The sequence below is a fragment of the Lipotes vexillifer genome, unplaced genomic scaffold (assembly GCF_000442215.2).
Source record: "Lipotes vexillifer unplaced genomic scaffold, Lipotes_vexillifer_v1.1 scaffold905, whole genome shotgun sequence".
In the NCBI taxonomy this organism is placed as follows: Eukaryota; Metazoa; Chordata; class Mammalia; order Artiodactyla; family Lipotidae; genus Lipotes; species Lipotes vexillifer.
In genome coordinates this window covers 365098-384306 of record NW_006796034.1, presented here as the reverse complement: position 1 = coordinate 384306, position 19209 = coordinate 365098, and the positions used below count along the sequence as shown (strand labels likewise).

Below are 19209 nucleotides of genomic sequence, written 5' to 3'. Positions count from 1 at the left end.
AGGCCGTGGTGACTGTCCAGGTGAGAGATGGTGATGATTTGGATCTGTGATGGCAGAAGGGGTGGTGAAGAAGGGGGATTCTTTGACATATAATATGAAGGCAGAGCCTCAGGATTCCCTGAGGGGTTGGATGTGGGTGGGAGAAAAGAGGTGTGAAGCTCAGTACTGGAAGAATGGCATTGCCTCACTGAGAAGGCTTGGTGTGCATTTGTGCGAGAATTTCTGTAAGATAAACACGTATGAGTAGAATGATTGAATGTTGGGTAATAAGTCAAAATTAACGTCCTGGCAATTAAGGAGTTTTGTTTTATTTTTCACATTTCTCTCTGTTTCCAAATTTCCTCTGATAATCATTAGTGCTTTTATGATAGTTACTTATAAAAATAGATGCTTCTCTATTTATATACCTTAGTCTACTCCATAGATTTGATGCTGAAAACCTATGGCTTAATCAAAATTATGTCAAACAGGTAGGTTAGATATATGAGAGCCTAAGTTCTTAAACCCTTTGGTCTCAAGACCCCTTTTCAACTGCTACAAATTATTGAGGAACCCAAAGAGCTTTCGTTATGTGGGTTTTAGCTATTGGTTTATTGTATGAGAAATTAAAATGTAGGAATTTTTAATGTTTATTTAATTCATTTAAAATAAGAATATTAAACCCATTATGTGATTATAAATAGAATATTTTATAAAAAATAATCATTTTCCAAAACAAAATTTAGTGAGAAGAATGGCATTGGTTTACATTTTTGCAAATTTCTTTAGTGTCTAGTCTAATAGAACAAGATTGACTCTCATATCTGCTTTAGCCTTCAGTCTGTTGTGTTACACCATTTTGGTTGAAGTCTAAAGAAAATCTGGTCTTGCACAGATAATGTAATTCAAAAAGGGAGGAATAGTCTTTTTTTTATTGAGGTATGATTGACATAACATTATATTAGTTTCAGGTGTACGATGTAATGATTTGATATTTGTATATATTGCAAAGTGATCACAATAAGACCAGTTAACATCCGTCCCCATACATAGTTATAAAAAATTTTTTTTCTGATGAGAACTTTCAAGATTCACTTTGCTAGCTACTTTCAAATATGCAATATAGTATTATTATTTTTTATTTATTATTATTATTATTATTTTGCGGTATGCGGGCCTCTCACTGCTGTGGCCTCTCCCGTTGCGGAGCACAGGCTCATGGACGCGCAGGCTCAGCGGCCATGGCTCACGGGCGCAGCCGCTCCGCAGCATGTGGGATCTTCCCGGACCGGGGCACGAACCCGCGTCCCCTCCATCGGCAGACGGACCCTCAACCACTGCGCCACCAGGGAAGCCCGCAATATAGTATTATTAACTATAGTCACCATGCTGTATATTACATCCCCAGCACTTATTCACTTTATAACTGGAAATTTGTACCTTTTGATCCCCTTCACCCATTTTGCCCACTCCTCATCCCCTAGGACTAGTATTTTAATAGCCTTTTCAGATCATTAGAGATATTCTTCTTTGTTATTATACTAAAACTTGAAAAGTTGTAGTTCCATAAAGATTAATTGCAGTGTGGAATCGGAAATCATATCAATGAACTTTTTTTTTTTTAACTCTATTCCCTTAAAATCCATCGGTCTATCTGGCAATGTGAATGGATCTTACCCATGCATGATTTTGTACCACGGTGCATTGGTCGTTTGAAAAATACTGCTTTGCTGAGATATGCAGATCTTCCAAATGTTAACATATTTCACTATACAATACCAAAAACTCACATTCGTTATTATCGTCACTCATGAAAAAAATCATTAAAGTATTTACCACTCATGGTGGTAAATACACGTTTCTCAAAATTCTCATTTTCAGTTGAAAGCTCAAGTTTTAGCATTGGCAACAAACACTGTCAGTTGTTTTCCTTGAAGTGACAGGCTCGCTTTGTTCATTTTTTAGAAAATGTCTGCCAAATAAATACTCGTGTCTGAATAACCATTGTTTGTCAGACATTCTTTGAAGTAAAAATGGCATTTCATGAAAAAGCAGCTAGTGCAGCCTACAACTTAATGGCACAATTGCTTTCCCTCAAGACAGCCACTGTGCTGGGTGTGCAGGAGAAGTGCTGTATGTCTGCTTCATGTCTCACCACACAGAAATTTCGAGACATGCACTCAAGGGCCAGGATGTAATAAAGTGAATACAGTAGTCCCCCTGATCCGCAGCTTCAGTCACCCATAATCAACCATGGTCTGAAAATTCCAGATATGAACAATTCATAAGTTTTATTTTATGTGGTGGTACAATATTTTTTTACTCAAGTATAGTTGATGTACAATATTATATAACTTACAGGTGTCCAATATAGTGATTCACAATTTTTAAAAGTTATACTCCATAAATAGTTATTATAAAATATTGGCTATATTCCCTGTGTTGTACAATATATCTTTATAGCTTATTTTATATCTAATGGTTTGTACCTCTTAATCTCCTACCCCTATCTGGCCCCTTCCCCCTTCCCTCTCCCCACTGGTAACCACTGGTTTGTTCTCCATATCTGTGAGTCTACTTTACTGTCACATTCACTAGTTCGTTGTATTTTTTAGATTCCACATATATCATACAGTGTTTGTCTTTGTCTGACTTACTTCACTTAGCATAATGCCCTCCAGGTCCATCCATGTTGTTGCAAGTGGCAAAATGTCGTTCTTTTTTATGGCTGAGTAGTATTCCAGTGTGTGTGTGTGTGTGTGTGTGTGCGCGCGTGCATCTTCTTTTTCCATCCATCCGTTGATGGACACTTAGGTTGTTTCCACCTTGGCAATTGTAAGTCACGCGGCTATGAACATTGGGGTGCATATATCTTTTATAATAAGTGTTTTTTCTTTTTCGGACAATTTGTAAGTTTTAAATCGTGTGCCATTCTGAGTAGCCTGATGAAATTTCCTTCCTGCCTAACCCATGAATCATCCCTTTGTCCAGTGTATCCCATCCATTAGTCACTTGGTAGCCATCTTTTATCAGATTGACTCTCAGGGTATTGCAGTGCTTGTCCAAGTAACCCTTATTTTACTTAATTATGACCCCAAAGCACAAGAGTAATGATGTTGGCAATTCAGATATTCTCTTACTGTACCTAATTTATAAATTAAACTTCATCATATGTATGTATGTATAGGAAAAAGCATAGTATATATATATGGTTTGGTACTATCTGTGGTTTCAGGCACTGGGGGTCTTGAAACATACTGCCTGCAGATAAGGGGAGACTATTATAATTCTTACTGCTTCATCAAGGATTTCTTAAGTGGAACTGGCTATTTTTTAAAGAAATACATATTTTTAATATTTAAAAATAAATTAAAAAAACATGGTGGTCAAGAAATGCAGTGACTACTTATCCAGTTTGGTGCCTCCCCCTTGCTTGCTGCTACAGTCCCAGTAGTTTTACCCATGATTGCTTTTGCTCTATCAGCATAAATGTCAACCCAGTGAAAAAGGCAAAAAAATGTCTCCGTATTATTACGAAAATACTGTTAACCTCACAGACTCCCTGAAAGGCTCCCGTGGGCCCGCAGACCACACTGAGCACTGCCGTCCTAGAGGGTCTCCTGCTACTAAAGAGCTGTTATAAAGCTGCAGAAACACTAATACAAATAATCACTGTCTGTTTATCTAAATACGTATTTTTTTTCTCTAGCTAAGAAAAAACCCAGCTTGCTCAACAATAGCATTTACATTTAAAATAGTGATTATTAATAGAGAAGAGACATCAATTTTCATTTAAAAATAAGAAAAAATTGAGGGTCTATCCCAGAAATAAGGGTTCACAATTGTCTGCCTGTTCTTTATAATTGAGAGGATTGTAAAGCCTCAGTAAATACTAACTCTATTTCACGCGATCAAGTCCTTGATCATTATATACTGTAAAGAGCTGGGCCACAGCAGTTGCTGTTCTGCTCTAATTGCTTTATGTTAAAACCATGGAAGCCCAGAGCTTGGTGAGGTCAATGCCTGGTTTATGGCAAAGATGCTCAACTTGGATGTGTGAATGCAGGCAAGGGGTATCTTTCCTTGGGGCAGGCTGAACTCGAACATTCCCCTGATCCTTAAGCTTTTGTTAATCGCTGTGTATTTGCCCATTCTCTGCTCCCAGCATGGATTAGCTAGCTGACTCCATTCATCCTTTCTGTCAGTGAAGATAAGGATGTGTCAGACCCTGGGAACCAGAGCTTGCCACTTGGCCCTTCGAGTTCCAGCTCTCTCCAGATGGCATCTAACTGTTCCTTGAATGACCTCAGTGTCCAGGCTGTAAGAACCTGGTCTGAGAGGCTATTTCACATATTTATTAGCTCATGGATGAGAACTTACTACATAAAGCCCCCATTCACACTCTCAAAAGAGCTTTTTGTACAGAAGAAATGATAAAGCTGATGGACTGTTTCCTGTGGCCACCAGTCTCCAATTGGATCCTTATTTTTCAGAGGCCCAGGTGGGTGCTTTTTGAAAGGAGCTGTGTGGTCCAGTTGTGTCCATCGTGGTCCAGTCTCCACCTCTCTGTCTTCCCATGGTCTTTACTAGCAGGAGCCTAAGCAGAACAGTGCCGTATCCTCTTCTCTCCCAGTTTGCAGAGCATTCTGTGGTTGCTCACTCAGAGCAGGTGGTGGGAGTTGGGAATTACTGTGTCTTGGGAGCCTCTTCCCGTTTGGGAACCTGGGTAGGTCACAGTTTAAAAGAGTAAAGTGCTTCTAAGTGATGAAGTGGGAACCAGCCCTAATCCAGCCACAGGGATGGCAAGGTGGGTTCACCAGTGAGGACAGCAACCCCCATGTGGCAATTCATGTCTCATGCTTCTGTGCTTCTTAACTATCTAGGGGGTGGTCCCCTAACTTTTTGCAAACATGATGAATAAGAAACCTGTCTCTACAAATATGCACACACACTTACTGTGCATCTTCTAAGGTGTTTGTGGATCGAGATTGAGAATCCCTGTGCTATCTTCAAATGTTCTGGCATTGTACTGGGCATTGGAGTGAAGATGATGACTGAGGCCTGGGTCCTGAGGCCACCAGACAAGGACACATCATTTTAATTAGTGCTTCAGTAGCTGGATGCTGGAAGACAGGTTTGGGGCTGGGGCTCCTCACTGGGATGAATAGAAGAGCAATGGGTGAAGGATGCCCCATAGGGCCACACAGGCTGAGAACCAGGGATCCGTGGCTCCTTCCAGGCCGTGCCCATCTAAGGACTACATAGGGAACAAATTTGGGAAGATGTAAATATAATTTGGAAGTGACGCAAATTTCCTTTCTTTTGATCTAGGAGTCATGAGAGTTGTCCTCCCAGGTAATCCATCGTACCTGGTAAAGTTCTCCTTTGTAAGGGAATGTCTGAGCCTTTGCCTCTGAGTCAGGTCCTCTGGCTTTCTACAAAACAGAATAGCCTTTGGAAATGTTCTCCAGGAACATAAGATGCTGCTGTTGTCTGTATAAGCAGGATTGAGAGAGCCATGTATTAGTAGTTTCCCGTAGCCTGGGCGGGATGCTGGTTGTGGGAGCAAAACTTACACCTATACTCAGTGGCACAGAACATTCTAACTCTATGAATCCCTCTCCCTTTTCCTACAGGCAAATTCATGTCTGCTTTATCCTTGAGAACTCAAGACAACTCAGTTCTATAATGGAGTGTCCTTGGAGTAGGCTGTGAAACACTATTAATATCCACCCACCCCAGCAACATGAGTGTATCACCCTGTTATTAATGGGCATGTATCATACGTGTTTTCGTGTAGCATCAGTTTATGATGGCTCCTTTTTAGCATTTCCAGATTTAGGGATTGTGTCTTATACAGGTGAACTCTAGCAGAGCCCAACACAGTGTGTTATATTTCACTCTCAAGTGTTTACCTAATCTCACAATGATAAGGTGAACCTGTAAACTCTCAAACTGATGATGCGAGCTAGGAAATTTATCACTGGGAAGGGCAGGGGTGGAGTGGCCTGGGTCGATGACTGTTCTCAGGAAGGAAAACACGTCTGGACTCTCAGCCCTTGCATCTGCTTCTCTCAGCATGTTGACTGCATTCTCTCAGATCAACTTCTCCATGTAGTTGGGGGCACATGGCTGTTGGCTATTCTAAGCTTATAATCTTAAAGCTTATGGTCCAAAGGGAAAAGGGGACCTCTGGTTTGAAAAATCCCAAGGAAGGACTCTGATTGGTCTAACTTAGGTCACATGGCCACTCCTGGACCATTAGGTGTTCAGTATTCTGATTGGATTTCACAACCATTACAAGCATGAATACACATGCCCTGGGGTAAAGGTTTTAAATGTAATAACCACTATCTGCTATTTACATCATGTTTCCCCCTAAATTTTTAGGATGAGAATCTATTAGGCTATATTTCTAATTGTCTCTGTCTACTCAGGGTACATATATAAAATGCTGGCAAATGTTGGCATATGCATGCTAGGTTTTACAGAGATATTTTGGTTTTGATCTTTTCAAGTCATATACTCACCTTTCTCTAGCTTATCTCCCTCCTGGTTTATTTATATGCTGGATATCCATTGCCTCCCAGTTTAATTGGGAGGCAGATTCCCAGATTCCCCTACTGTTACAGAGAAATTATAGGTGGGAGGTGAGGTGAGGAGGTGGTGCAGGGAGGCTGTGAATTCCCCTGTGCTTTATAGTTTGACTTTGGAAAAATTCCTGCATCTGTTGTCACAAGTGGCCTAACCCTGGGGCAGGTGTGTTGATCCTCAAGAATGATCCAGGTGAGTGCTTGCTGCTGTTCCTGGTAACTCTCCCTTCCTTCCCCGGCCTTCACACTCCTCTGGGTGTACATGTAAGGCCAGGGATTGTACTGTCCTTTGAGCCACTGACAGAAGGAACCTATTACCCGCATGAATGCTGACTGCCTGGATGTCACTTCTGAGGTGGCATTGGGCTTAGCAGCTGACTGCCTTAGGAAGTGAAGAAAGGAGCTGGTAATCAGTACAGTCCTTCCCGTGCAGCTCACCCTCTGATTTGGCCTTTTCCTGTGGAGAAGTGGGCCCAGCTGACATCTCCATATACGACAAAGACAGTCTGTCCCTTAGCCCTCCATTTATCAGCTGTGTGATGGGGCTTTGCTGCCTCCTGGCTTTTCTCAGATTCTGGCCTCAATATCCATCTGTACATGCCCTGCCCGTTCCCATCAGTAATGATGAGAACTTCTGCCCGGGGATATTTCAGAGGAGAACAGCTGTCTATGTTGCCAAAAATATCTGTCACTTGGTCGGAGGGAGAGGCTTGTTGCAGCAGCTATAATTCTGCCTGCTGGATTTGCACAAGATAAGGTACTCTAGGCAACCAGGTGGTATCCATGCTTCCATGATCACATGCGATAGAGCCAGCCATTCTGATTCATAGTCGTTTTAATTATTAACTCTAAGAACTGTTTTGATCTCATATGTGAAATGGAGATAATAATACATGTCTCCTAGCTGAGTATTAAATAGACACTATGGTAAAAGTCCTCTGTATAAATGCTGGCTCTTGGGGACCTTGCACGTGGGGTGGTGAAGGCTCCTTTGAGGAGCCCGGCTGAGAGCTGGAATGATGTCTGTGACTGCTGCAGTCTAATGGGAGGGACCGCATCCCTGGAGTCTGTGGTTGGGGAGGGGATGCTGAGGGTCTCACTAAGCGTTTACTAAGCGTTGCATGCAGACAGGCCCTTCCGCCAGCTGGGGGAAAGGCTTCTCCTCTGCTCGCAGGTGTTTAAAGCTACTCCAACAGCAGGAAGGAAAGTGGCACTGTTTGCCCCAAAGCTCTCTATCTCCTCCTCTTACTAGCCCCAGCCCTGCCAAGACTTGACTGTGTCCAAGGTGACTAAGGGAAGGGGGGCTATCTGTCTTTGCCCATGTCTGTGATGACCAGGGTATCCTCTGCCCTTCTCTCTCCACTAGAAAAAAGATCAAGTTAAGACCCTCAGAAGCTACATCTTTAGGAGCCACTGAAAGTCTTTCTGGATCAGTGGGGATTGTTAGGTCACGTGACTCTTGGGTAAACGCCATGGACCCCTCACCTCAATGAACAGTACTCATACAGCAGTTGGTATACAATTTCCAGTGGTTCATGGAAGCCCCATCCCACCAGAGGTTAAGAATTCCTGGCCTAGACTGATTGGTTCTCATAGCTCTTTGGGCAGAATGCATAATTATCTGGTATGTCCCTCAGATGATACCCATTATCAGTTTATGACCATGAAAAAATGATATTTTCCCACTGAAGCATTGTATTCAGGTGGCTGGAATTTGCTTGGAAACAGAGAAGAAGGGATTCATTAAGATCATTTCCTCTTTCACTTGGCCAGCTTTCAAGGCTGGAATGAGTCGAGGTAGTCCTGGCTCTACCTCTTACCTGGTGCCTACCCCGCCCTCTGTCCGAGGGTTCCTGCCTTCTCAGGCATCCCTCACAGTCTGCTTCATCCACTCAGAACTTTGGTACCCTTTCTGGGTGGCAGGTGGGTGTGTGGTGGCCTTGGAAGAATGCACTGTAACTCTGGCGATCCCTGCCATTAGGGGCTGGAGAGCAGGAGGTGCAGGCAGAAAGCAGAATCAGAGATGACACAGAGAAGGTAGATGGGCGAGGCAGGCACGTCCGAGGGCTATCCCAGGCTCAGTTCTAATTGTAGAAATGGTTGGCATCAGAGTACCCAGTAATATGGACTGGTGTAGTATGAAGGAGTCAGGCACATGGGAGGTGGCCCTTCTGGGGACTCTGGACATACGTGGAAGATCCAGTCCCAGGGCAAGAACCTGGAGAGCCAGGCAGGGGGCAGGGGGAAAGGTTGGAGGAGCATCAGGCAGGGTATCCAGGTGGGACATAGGCTGAAGCCCAGCTCTGCAGTCACTTGATGTGGGGACAGTGGGAAAGGAGGGGCCACGGGATCCCTAGTCAGACTAGCTGGGACAGTGGTGGGACACGGAGAGCTTGGTAGTTGCAGGTGGACCCAGGAGTCCCCTTGGGTGAGGGCCAAGTGGGCAGATGCTGTGGACGCACATGCTGCCTGTTAACTCCCCAAATGACAGAGAGTCTGCAGTAGAAAATCATCTTAGGTATCTGAGCAAGTGTGATTCAAACCAATTTTAATATGCAGTCTTAAAATCTGAAGGCTAAAAAATATTTTAAGGCTAAAGAAACCTCTTAAACTCCTCATTGTTCCCTGGCTTTCAAGGCTCAGGAGTCACCTCAGAGCCAGTTGGGGTCGGTCAGTGGCTCAGGGCGGTGCTGTCCACACTCTCCTTGCAGGATGTGGGTCCCATAGCCTGCCCTTTGGGTGAGATTTAGGGTGCAGCTGGGCATGTGCCCTGTAGGAGGAAGGGACCGGAGAAACAGGCTTTGTGGTCCCTTCCTTTGGAGGGGAAGCAGGGAAGGGAGGCTCACATTTGCTGAGTGCCTAGTCTCTGTGTTGCCAGGCTCTCTATGTGTTATCTCTGTTGATCCTCACAAAAACCCAGTAAGTTGGAGGAGGAAACTGGGGCTCAGAGAGGTTAAGAAATTTCCCAAGGTCACCCAGCTTGCTAGTGGTACAATGAAGACTTGGACCCAGCCTGGCTCTCCCTCTACCCTGCCACTTCCCAGCAGCACTTGGTGTCTCACAGCTCAGTTTTGGCAGATGTCATTTTGAAGAAATGCTTGTGAGACGGGCGAGCCCGTGGCAGCCGAGATGGGAGCCCCCGCGGCTGGATCTGGTTGGTGAGCCTTTGCACATTCTGGCTTCGTGGATGCCCCTGAGGCCACCTCTGCGGCGCTCTGCATGGGAGGGGCCTCTGAGGGGCTTTTGCTGTCACTGTTAGCTGCTGGAAGGGGAAAGAGAAAAGCGTACAGCAAAGAAAGCCTAGGCGCTACGATGACAGGAGAACAAATGAGTGCTCTGGGTGTGTCGCCTGCACAGTGGGTGTAGAATGGAAGGAAGCTTGGGAGGTGGGTGGCGGATCATCTTGGATGAGTAAGACTCCCACGGGTGTAAGGCTGGCCTTCAGGAGACAAGGAATCCCCTGAAATTATATGTAAAACTTTGCAATATGTGCCTTTTGTTCTGAGAGGAGGGTCCGTGGTTTTCACAGACTCTCAAAGAAGGCTGAGGCCGCCAGAAAGTCTGAGTCTGCTGTTTGAGAGGCTGGAATTACGCCCTGTGCATGTTCTTTTAATTTGGCTGTAATGCTAAAAATAGAAAATTGAGCTTGCATAATATAGGATTTCTGGGGTGATGTCAGGAAATACGTGGCGGTGGTGGTGGAGGGATGTATGGGACGGGATTGTATGCAACAGCACGAGAAAGCAGTCAGGGCTGGATGCTCACCTAATTTTGCCTCATGTTATCAGTTACACAATTTTAATAGCCAGTTAGAGAAACAAATTTGTGGAGGGGGATGGAAGGCTCGGTAGGGAGCAATCTGTTTGTGAATACTGTCCTTGGTCTCTCTTTATGTGCTAAGCAGATCAGTACCGCTTCCGGATAGAGACCATTTAACAGCCATACTCTTTCATTCCCTGGAGGAATCTGGGGGAACCGTCAGAGCGAGAGGAGGGGCGTACAGCGAAGGCTCGTAAATGCACCCTCTGTGTTCGCCAGCGACACACAACCGGGCCCTAAGAGCTCAGCCGGCACTTCCTGCCCTCCTGCCGCTGCGTCCAGTTTGCATTCCCTTTTGCAGCAGGAAATAAATTGTGTTTGCATATAGGAAAATGTGTTGAACTGTCTTTGGCGGCTTGTGAAGCTGCTGAGTCTCGCGTGAGGAGGAGGTGACCTGTTTCCTGATGGCGTCCTCCTCCCTCAGTGGTTTCCCAGCCCTTCTCCTCGAGCCCTGTGGCTTTTATGGGAGGGCATGTGCTCAGATGCCCGACCTCCTCCCCTAACACCTCACCTCCTGGTTACTGTTATCAGAATCACGCAGACAAGCTGGTGGCAGGGAAGCAGGGCTGCTGATAAACGTGCCCCTTTCCAGCCCAGGGGTCCCCAGGCGGGACACTCTTCAGGGAGCAGGGCCTGCGGAAGGCGGCCTCGGATCCTTAGGATTGGGCCAGTCTGGGTTAATCTTCCTGCTTCTAGGGCACCAGGAGGAACGTCTTACTCCCTAACTCCTTAAAGCTGTCTTTGTTCACCGAGAGACAGATCACTGGGGTTTAGTGGGGGCAAAAAGCCAGGAAGGATGGATCTTTCTAGGGAGGTGAGGAGTCCCAGCAGTTGCCCCAAAGGTGGAGCTGTTTTGACTGTGTAGACTTGTGCTGATCTCTTGACGGATGATCCGAGCGTGTCCCCCGTGGGCAGAGACCAGCTGGGCCTTGTGGCCTTGGATCAGTGCCCTCCGATCAAAGCCTGCCGCCCACCTCGGGCAGTGTCACTGTCTGCAGGGCTGCTTGACGGTGACCGAGAGCACCTTGGTGTTGTTTAAGGCTTGATGCCTTGATTCTGGGCTGGCCCTGGGAAGGGGAGTGGAGGTGTGGGCAGCCTTATTTTCTCGGTTGCCCTGAAACAGGGAAAAGCAGGTACCTGGTAGGCACATCTTCCTCCTCAGAGACCTCGTCCCCACCCCATGCCGTGTTGGAGAGAGGGTCCACCTCACGGGGAGGCTGATCTTCTGGTGCGGACTGTGGCACTTTGGGAAAGGGATTCGGTATGCCTCTCGGCCCCTCCCAGCCCAAGGGCTGCTGCTGACAAGAAGCACTTGTCTGTGGAATATGACTGGCAGGCACCCCCTGTTTCCATGGTCACTAAATAGGGCAGGTTAGTATTAAGGCTGCCCAAGGCAAAAATGGCATTGATGGCAATGCTTGTGCGTGGGGCCTTCCTCTGGTCTGCTTTAACCCTATTCCCAGACAGGGTGGGCAACATTTGATGGGAGGTCATGAGGATTTTCTTCAAGGGTTCACCTGGCTGTGCAGCCTTGGCTTTTCTCACAGGTGTATTTCTTTGTTCAGAGGAGTGAGCCTCCCAGGAGGCCAGAGGGGGCGCTGGAGAGCACAGCGCTTTCCCAGAGCTCTGTGCTGCTTGGTCTGGGCCACCCCGCCTCCATCAGTCCCTGGGGTTGCATTAGAGATGCTGACCCCTGTCCCCAGAAGAGCATGGTGTTTAGAAAGCCCTGAATACAAACTTTGACTGGTCCTAGATCACATGTACCAAATCATCAGACAATGGCCACCTACCCCAGGTCACAACCCTTTTTCATGGGGCTGTGTCAGTAACCGGTTTAATTATACGACATTAAAAAAATATCATATTTGGTGATCAGATACCAGGTTCTGGCAAAAGCATAGGCTGGAGTTCCTGGTCCTTTGTCCGTCCTCTGCTGCGTGACACGCCGTTCTGGTCCTCTGTTTCTTTGTGACTAGAATAGAATCATCACTGTGGGGAGAATGGGTGGGGGAGAGTTGATCGGCGTGGATGGGAGACATCAAAAAGCGTAAGTCAGTGAAGGGCACTTTACGAATTCATGCAACTGTCATCTTTAGTGGCAATGACAACATGTTATTTTAGTCTCTCTCCTTGGCCATTTCAGGGGAAAATTGATTAAAACCTTGGAGTGCTGCTTTAGGAATTATTTTTTGTGTGGAACAAAAAAATAAAAAGTGCTTAGGAGACAGTTACCTAATAAGAGTAGCTCACTGTTTAATCCTGACAGAGCCATTTCTTCGTGCATTATGGAGACATTTTTTAGAGTAAACAGGGAAAGCCTCAGGTGACAAGAGCTGTGATTCTGCAGTGACCTGTCTTTTGTTTTGCTTTTACCCTGGCCCTGGAGCACTTGACTATGTAATTCTATGTAATTTACATGTCTGAGTTTTTTTAAGTATATTTTCTTTCAAGAATGCACTTCATTCAGTCTTTCTGTGGGTAGGATATCAGAATTCAGAGGCTTTGGCTGACTAATCTCACTGAATTTCTGTGCAGGATTTAAGGAGCTGCTTCCCTCCCTTTTTCTGAGCCGGGGATGCTAGCCTCTTGGGGAGTTTCTTCTTATTTACTTATTTATTGGCTGCGTTGGGTCTTCGCTGCTGCGCGGGGGCTTTCCTCTCCAGTTGCGGCGGTTGGGAGCTACTCTTTGTTGCCGTGCGCAGGCTTCTCATTGCGGTGGCTTCTCTTGTTGTGGAGCACAGGCTCTAGGCGCACGGGCTTCAGTAGTTGTGGCACGCGGGCTCAGTAGTTGTAGCTCTCAGGCTCTAGAGCACAGGCTCAGTAGTTGTGGCGCACGGGCTTAGCTACTCCATAGCATGTGGGATCTTCCTGGACCAGGGCTCGAACCCGTGTCCCCTGCATTGGCAGGCGGATTCTTAACCACTGCTCCACCAGGGAAGTCCCGGGAGTTTCTTATTCTGACAGAGCTTGTCACTTCCTGTCAAAGGGGAACAGCAGGTGCAAACTGGGCCCCTTACCTGGTGACTATTGGCCTGATTGAAGAGTCATCCCCACAAAACTGCTGGGGCCATGGGCCCTGGCTGCTCATGTGGACTTACTCTTTGAACCCCATCTAATGGAAATGAGGGCAAACAGAGAAAATGCTTCCTCATGGGTCCAGTTCATGGACCTTGGGGGACAGTATTGACCCACCAACTGGACCATCTCCAAGGGCCCCTCCAGCTCAAAAACCCCGTGAATCCTACCACCCTTGGTGCTTGCTTCCAAGGTCTCAGGTAGACTTCCCAGGACCCAGGGCTGCGCATCTGGGCCCCAGAATCATGTGGGGCGGGGAGCCAGTTGAGGAAGCAGAAAGGAAGTCAGCCCCCCTGGTTGTTCCTGTGATGACAGGCCCTTTGTAGCTCCATCCCCACGTTAGAGGTGTTTATTAGGCTGAGCCTCTGCCCCTTGAGGTGAGCGTGAGATCTGCCGCTCTCCAGAGCCCTCATTTAAGCACAGAAGCCACACACCAGGCATTGAACAAACAGTTCTCTATTTTTACAGGCTGACTTGACCTAGTCCAAAGGCCGAGGCCTCCTGAGGATTTGACATTAATCCTGTTGGATATTTCTCATACCTCCCTCATGCCTCATCTGGTGTTGTTCCTTTCTGGACTGAATAGGTTCTGTTTCTTCCTCATTACAAGTTTCTGCCTGTGCGAAGTTTTAGAAAGCTTCAGGACACATTCCATTTTTGAGTGGCCGAAGCCACAGAAAGTTAATATTTGGAACGGTAGGAGAGGAAGCGCTACAGGCAGAAACCTGGGTTTGATTAAAAATTAAAAAAAAAAAAAAAAAACAGAATTGTTGAGAATCCACCCTGACTGGAATGAAAGAAGAAAAGCAATTCCTTTCCCCTAAGGTGTCGGGAGGCTCTTGGTAGGGGTAAAGGCCTCTTAGCGCTGGAGAATCGCTTGGTGGTGCTTGGTGGCGTTGGACGTGAGGTTCGCACGCTGGATCTGGGTTAGGCGGGATGGGCAATTACAGTGAAACGTTTAAAGTGAAGGAGAGTGGGACAAACAGTTGCGTCAAAAGAGGGTACGTAGGGGCTTCCCTGGTGGCGCAGTGGCTGAGAGTCCGCCTGCCGATGCAGGGGACACGGGTTCGTGCCCCGGTCCGGGAAGATCCCACATGCCGCGGAGCGGCTGGGCCCGTGAGCCATGGCCGCTGAGCCTGCGCGTCCGGAGCCTGTGCTCCGCAACGGGAGAGGCCACAGCAGTGAGAGGCCCGCGTACCGCAAAAAATAAAAAAAAAAAAAGAGGGTACGTAGCCTGTCCCCCATCCTCTCAACAGGCTGCACAGCCAGGTGGGGAGGGCACAGGCTGCTCAGGGTGTTAGCTGACAGACTTGCTAATTAAACACCTAAAGGCAACAGTGCTTTGCCAATAGTGATGGCCATGCCAACGTTATCAGCTGCAAACTGGCTGCCAGGAGCATCCTAATTAAAAATAAACAGTTCTGGGGGTGGCTGAGAGAGTGGGATGGGGATCCTGCCCAGGTTTCTCTGGACTTCTAGGATTGCTCCTAGGGGAAAGTCACACCCAGTTCGCCTTTGGGTCCTTTTCTCAAAGGAACCTCTGTCTCATCACAAGGTGGTGTGATGTGTGCTTCTTGAAATCCTAGGTGCTGGGGCGACAAGCAAACAGACAAAGCCTCTAGGAGCAGCTTGCCTGGTGACTTCAGCCCTGGGGAGGAAAGCTTGCCTGGGGGGGGGGGATAATGATTTCTGCTGGGTCTCTAAATTGAGGGGACAGCTAAAGCCCAAAGCCTCTTCTAAAAGAGGTTAGAATTTCATCAGAAAGTGAGTCTGGTCACATGAGGATTTCTGGCACTGTGTGCATGGCAGGCTGGACACCCGCCTGCCAGAATTGAGCGAGTGGATCGTACTGGCTTCGGCAGAGAGGGAAAGTCCCAGCCCGGCCGGGGAGACGGAGCCGCTCACTCCCCCGCGGCCCGCGGGCTGGAGCAGCACAGCTGCTGCAGCGGGACTGGAGCTCTCACGCCTCAAGCCCCCTCTCCTTTAACCCTAAAGAGAGTGTGTGGTCCAGGGACTGAAGACTGAAAGATGCCTAAGGAATGCAATGCTTTCCACACCCTCTCGGCTGCTCTGTGCTGCTTCTATCACCGCAAGTCTTTCCTTGGAGTAAAGGTAGGTGTGAGATAAGGTACATCTAAAATTCTTTGGGGGGGCCTTGAAAGCACTAGAAAAGTTTGCAGCCCGCTGGCTGTAAAAACAGAGGTGCTGACTTTGACGTATGGATCTTCATAAGCCCCTAGTGGCATGTCTCCTCTGGAAGCAGAATCGGGACACACAGAAGGGAGCTCCTTGTCTGTGCTTTAGGATGAAGCTCTGTTTTTCGAGAGACTTTCAGTTTCCTTGGGCTGAAATTTTATACCAAGGTAGTTCAATACTATTTTTCTTTTCTCTCTCTCTCTCTCTCTCTCTCTCTCTCTCTCTCTCTCTGTCCTCTCCCCCACCCCTTGTTTGTAATGAAGGCTGAGCCCCTCTCTCCACTTACCCTGCTGCTCCATTATGTCAGTAACTATATAAGTACAAAAACCACCAAATATCTCCTTTCAAATTGCAGTCACGTTCCAAAATGTTTACGTATTCAGAACTGTCTTTACTTTTTTTAATTTAAAGAATGCTCCCATTCTTAACCTTTGTTACAAGACATCAATACCAAAGGTAATATGTCAATACACTGTTTATTTTGATGAAAATATTCAAAGAACCTCATTTGACTAATTCAAGACGAAGCCTCTGTTCCGTTGCCCACCTGTGACCACAACTAAGAATTCCATTTAGTGTGGGCTGTCACTGATCTGGGGGCTTGTCTGCCTTGGAAAAATCCTGTCGGCCCCAGCATGACTAAGGACCTCATTTATTCATGGGAAATAGGAATCAGAAAGCTCTCAAGGAATTCTTCCCACCCTGACAGCAGAGCTCCCTCTCCTAAGGGACTGACTTACTTGGTGCCACTGAAAAAGCTACAACAGGGAAATTTCACAGGAAATCCTGTTACAGGGCGAAAGAGCCCTTTGTAGAAAAATAGACAGTGAATACGAAGAGGAGAGGCTTCTTCTAGTTTTACTGCCCTTTCGGAGTGTTCAGAACAGCTTTCTAACCATTCAGCCGAGTTCATTTTTGTCTCTTTGTCAAGGAATTTGGAGGAGAATGAGTGATCATAGGTTAAGAGCGTTTCCGCCCTGATTCAAGAGCCCCTTTCTAACCTGGAGCCCAGTGGGCTGACGTGAGGACCATGCGGTTTCCGGCCTAAATACGGATCGTTCTAGAGTGGGGCAGATGAAGTCATGCCATTAACAGTATTCTAAAGCTGTCGGAGATAGACGGGGAGGTCCCGAAGGGAATCACGCACTGCAGGGACTGGCAGTAGATTTACGCTCTAATAGAAGTCCTCCCACAAGCCAACTTCTGCTAATTCAGAAAAGTGCAACTCACCATTTGGTATCTGAGGAAACAGCCCATAAATATCTGGGTCTGAGTGATGAGATTCTGTTTGGAGGCCACTGTGCCTCTGCAGTTATTTTCTCCAGGGCCTGCACAGAAAGGCCACAGTAACACCTGGGGTTGGTCTGAACTAACCATCCTTCGGCCTCTCCACCACGGCCACTCTTGGTGGTTGACTGTCGGTGGAAACACCCTCCTTCCCACCTGGGCTTCCTGTCCCACCCTAGTATGTTGCATCTTCATAGCACGGAGAGAGGACCTGAACTGCTTACTCACCAGAACCTGAAGCCTTCCAACCCAGCTCAGGCTTTCCCTCTGACTCTTGGGATGTGTTTCCTTGTCTTGTTTTGCTTAGATAGTTACCTGGGAAAGAAAACGTACCTGTGCTCAAATCCCCCATCCTGCCAGTGTTGCCCCAGTGATAACGCTGCATCACTTTATTGACTCCCACTTTAATTAGGGGTTTCAGGTCTTGCTGCCCATGATTAGTTTCTGTTGCAATTAGAGTTTCAAAATTAAATTGGGATTGATTGCCTGATAGCAAAGCGGAAATAAAGGTCCAGTTCTTGACCATGGATGCTGCTTCCCTTGGCATGAATTTCTCATACCAAAAATAACACTGTGGTAGCCATGGTAACTTTCCATTTGGTCTAATCCATATCACCTCTGGAGAAAGTACAATGTTATTAATAGTGTTTGTTGTATGGGAAGAAAACTAAACATATAAAAGCTCCTTCATTACATAGGGGACCAATCACACAGGTGCTTTCAGGGAATAAGCTCTCATTTGCAGAGATTCTGCAGAATTTAGTATGTGTTTAAGGGTCTTGTGTGGACTTGAATTACAAAGGCCCTGGAAAAGAATTAATTGGGAGGCCAAGAATGGAGAGGAGGTCAAGGATATGCAGTCATTGCTGGTCCTCACGAGGTGAGGCCATGTCAAGGGTCACAATTTTAACATCCCAGAAGGGTTCACACAAGGCACTCATTTCACAAAATACCTCTGGATCTCGAGTAAGAAAAGGAAAGGACATTTTGCTTACACGCAATGGAAAAGAGTCCGTCATGAAGATATTCCAGATCCACGACGTTAGTGGGGCACATTCAAGTTTGAAAACCCCTGAATGGCGAATGTCGTAACCTTTCCATGTGTAAGAACTTTGTTAGGTGCGGGGTGCGGGGGGGGCGGTGATTTAATGACAGCTGAGGCAGGTTCCTGCCTTTGAAGGACTTCCCACAAGACCATTAGTCCATAGTGTCATTTCGTTCCATTTGCAAAAGGCTTTCCAATGTCTGAGGTTCCTTCACAAGTTGTCTCCCTGGGGTCTCAAGACAAGCTGAAATCAGGCAGGACAGTAGTTTACCCCTTTCCGCAGAGGAGAAGCCGAGGCTCAGAGAAGCTCCCTGCTCCAGACTCAATTTAGTGGGGAACCAGGTGTAGAAATCAGATTCTGTGGCCTCAAGCCAAGTGTCCTTTCTCCGATACCATAGTAAGACCAGTGAACACTGACAAGATGATTCTGTCCCTACTAATACCTCAGTTAACAATTCAGTTGGGAAAGCATAGCGCGAACCTCAGCTTTCAGGAAAGACTTCAGGGAGGACGCGGAACTGGTTTTCATAGACTAGGTCGCCTTCCTGCAGCAGTGACAGGGCCACCTTCCGGTTCCTAGAGAACTGCAGAAGGAATTTAGGAGAAGCACAATAGATCTTATTTCTGGAACTGGCCATGGGGACAGACGCCCACTTCTCTGGCCCCTCGAGTCCCTGATTCTCCTTGTGTGTGGGCAGGGGAACCGGAGCTGAAACGTGCTGCCTTATCAGTGGCTACTCCTGATGAAGGTGGGTGTGATTGTGTCAGGAAACTTCAGGGGAACCAAAGAGACTGGAGTTACCTTGCCAGTACAGAATAGCCACCTTTCTGAAAGAATACCAACAAGGAGGTTGGAGTAGGGAGTTAGTAGATAAATGAATCAGTAAGTCTTGGCTATCCAGTCACTAAGTCCAGCGGCACTGGTCTTGTCAACGAGAAGTCCTTGTTAGAGGGCAGCGGATTTTAAGCATATACATTCTCGTACAGAAGTGTGACTGTCTTTGCAGCCACAAAGTGCCCTATAGTGGGAAGAGCTTATATCGTGCGGTTGCTATTGTTGTGTTTTGTTTTGCTTTAAATCATTTCCCTTGCCCCTGGAAAAAGTATTTGGAGCCTCTCTGAATGCACATTATAGCCTGAGGTGTCTCATCTGCCCATCCGTGGAGGGTTGGGCCCTCAGAACTTGTTTTCATTGGAAACTACCTTTCTGTGTTG

At 46.8% G+C, this 19209-nt stretch overlaps 1 protein-coding gene across 3 annotated transcripts in view; it reads left to right on the top strand.

The window, feature by feature from the left end:
- Positions 1–19209, top strand: part of BCAR3 (BCAR3 adaptor protein, NSP family member) — a 117177-nt gene that overhangs the window by 49601 nt on the left and 48367 nt on the right. Inside the window, exon 1 of one of the 3 annotated variants that reach the window (XM_007468106.1) lies at positions 15295–15578. The exons of the other annotated variants lie outside the window; for them this stretch is intronic. Coding sequence (XP_007468168.1) covers positions 15495–15578 — 84 coding nt within the window. The 5' untranslated portion in view covers positions 15295–15494. Of the gene's footprint in view, positions 1–15294; positions 15579–19209 lie in introns of those variants that run through there. 3 annotated transcript variants of the gene reach the window in all.